This window comes from Camelina sativa, chromosome 7, assembly GCF_000633955.1.
Source record: "Camelina sativa cultivar DH55 chromosome 7, Cs, whole genome shotgun sequence".
Classification (NCBI taxonomy): Eukaryota; Viridiplantae; Streptophyta; class Magnoliopsida; order Brassicales; family Brassicaceae; genus Camelina; species Camelina sativa.
The window spans coordinates 7,700,582-7,703,228 of NC_025691.1; the positions used below are offsets into that span (position 1 = coordinate 7,700,582).

Genomic DNA, 2,647 nt, shown 5'->3' on the forward strand with positions numbered 1-2,647 from the left:
TATGCCTGAAGTGGACGCTGGCCCCAAAACAACTCATTTTCTCCAAGTTCTTCAGTGGGACTCAGAAACATGTAGATCATTACATGATACAAGTCTGCTTGAGATCCCGTGCACCACTTGATGATGATGAGCAGTGAAAGGTAGCCGAATAGGCTGTTAAGAAATATCATCTGAGGTATAAACTGATACCTGATGACATATCACAAAGAAATAGCCGTCCCGGTGGTTTTAGTACAGGAAAGAATAAAGAAGGTTCGAAAGATAAAGTAAAAAGGAAGACAAACCTTATGTCCAATGAAGAGCCAAAGAAGCGGGCATTGAAGAAACTTAATATCAGTCCCAGATTCATCTGTGCAATTCCCAGCAGAATAGACATCTTCATCTTAAGAGAGTTTAGGTAAGGCAGTTCGGAGCGACTTCCATACCAACTAGGATCTACGCCAAAAGGGTATGGATCACGGTACTTGACCAAACCAACCGTGTAAGCATCGCTGGATAAAAACCAATAAGCATATCAGCAACGAATAGAATAATAATAATATAGAAAACGACATGACTCCTTACTAAAGACATCAGAGATTCAAACATAATACATACCTACAAGTAGTATCTCTGCATTTGTAAGCTGAGCCACCAAAGATGTGGAAAGGTACAGAGAAGAACTCATTGTAGATAAGCCCACAATATATTGAAAATAGTGACATCAGTAAGATTACATAGCGGCCTCCAAAAAGCATCTCCATAAAGCTTCCAAGTTTCTGGTAAAGATAGACACACAACATCATACCACGTAGATTGGAATTTTACACAAGGCCAATGATATTCACACTACATCAGTTCTTTTTATCCTAGTGTAAAACGGTAAACTTAGTGCAATTTGCCGTATATTCTATAGCAACTCTAAATAATTAAAATTCACCATCTCTCATTTGGAAAACAAAAATCCTCCAAGAGCACAGAAAATTGCATCACAAGCTGAGAACACAAAAATGCAGAAGCTGAAGTTCACTTCAAAACCAGGTACAAATTATATATGAGCTACTCAAGAAAGAAAACAAAACTCTATTGTTATGGATGTTTTATTAAATTTGAGGAGTAAACATCTCATGCTCAAAGCCAATATCGTCACTGATAGGGTGTCAAACTAATACAACAAAAATTAGGTGACATCCGTACCTGCGTACTCAACTTTCTTTCACGAGCAAGAAGATACAACGCTCCTAGCAGCAAGCATAGACCATGACCCCAATCCCCAAACATAACAGCAAACAAAAAGGGATATGTGACAACTGAATAAACTGCAGGGTTTGCCTCTTGATATCTCGCAACACTGTCAAGTAAGCATTAAGTCAAATATAAATCGAATGGTGATCAGCATAAACAAAGCGGCATATGCAATCAAACAAATAAGTTGATTAAGAAGATACAGAATGAAGAAAGTTCAGCTTTGTTAGAAAGTAGCCAGATATTCTAAAATCATGTATGTATCATGAGGGAAGCACGGGACCAAACACATGATTCTAAATGATGACGTTTTTTTAATTCTCATGGAACATTACAATAGTACCAGGTAACGGTCAAAAGTGGAACTAACCCGTAAGCATCAATAATCTCCTGGAATGCATTTGTAAGTTTGTTCGTTCTGAAATAGGTAGGAGGTGATTCTACTGCTTGCATTACATGAAATATAACGCCCACCTGTGAATTGCTGTCAAAAGTGGCTCGCTGCAGGACCTCATGAATCTGCACATAAGTTGTTGATGAATTACACTTGCAAGGAAATGATAGTCAAGTATGTAAAAGGGATAAAAAACGTTGTAGTATACCTGGGTCTTAGCAAATGTGGGGCACCAACCTTCACCAACAAGGCATTTCTTGGTTACATCAAAATTTAGCATATTCAGCGTATCATAAACAGCTTTTTCTCTCCGAACCTAGCAGTAAAACGGCAGCTAAAATCAGGATGTGCCATACTGTATGGACCATACAATCATCCATATACTTAATTAAATTTATAATTCAGACGAGAAAAAAAAAGCTAATTGTAGATGTTAATGTTTACCGTCGTCATCCAATTAGTCAAGCTATAACCAACAGAATTAAGTGCACTATTCCGATGGCGAGTTCCAGCATCTAGTGTGGCTTCCAAATCCGAGAGTCGGGATAAAACCTATGCACGAGATACATTGATATTTCAGGAACAACATAGTGTGATGCTCGAACTAATAGTCACAGGCACTGCTGATCAGGATAAGACATTGGTATTCTAGAGATAACATATGGTGACAGAGAAACTAACAGTCGCATATGATTGGATACAAAAATCAGCAACAAAACATATGAACAAGATGAAATCAACTCACAAGAATCGTTCTACAAAAAGTGCATAGAACTATCTTGAAGTAACTCTCTCTGAATAAGGAACAAGTTTTGGATATCCAACTTACTTCTCTCGTAAGCTGCCTCTGCTTTGTCGTATCCTCAGGGACAGGATAGCAATTTGCACCAAATGCTTCACATATTTTCAATATTTTCGTCCTTGCTTGTTCCCCAGAAAAGAATACCACAAATACAATTTTCTCCACCTACGAGCACAAAACAAAACCAATTAGTAAATACGCATGTCACTGAAACAGTATATGATTAT

General features: G+C 37.8%; 1 protein-coding gene across 2 annotated transcripts in view; it reads right to left on the reverse strand.

Annotated features, from left to right (window-relative positions):
* The window catches only part of LOC104700673 (V-type proton ATPase subunit a1), a gene marked incomplete in the record, with an annotated part of 9,007 nt that overhangs the window by 2,223 nt on the left and 4,137 nt on the right, over positions 1 to 2,647 (reverse strand). The window contains 8 exon segments of one of the 2 annotated variants that reach the window (XM_019227553.1): positions 115 to 189; positions 285 to 491; positions 598 to 758; positions 1,177 to 1,330; positions 1,595 to 1,743; positions 1,827 to 1,934; positions 2,063 to 2,170; positions 2,448 to 2,585. In XM_019227553.1, coding sequence (XP_019083098.1) covers positions 115 to 189; positions 285 to 491; positions 598 to 758; positions 1,177 to 1,330; positions 1,595 to 1,743; positions 1,827 to 1,934; positions 2,063 to 2,170; positions 2,448 to 2,585 — 1,100 coding nt within the window. 2 annotated transcript variants of the gene reach the window in all.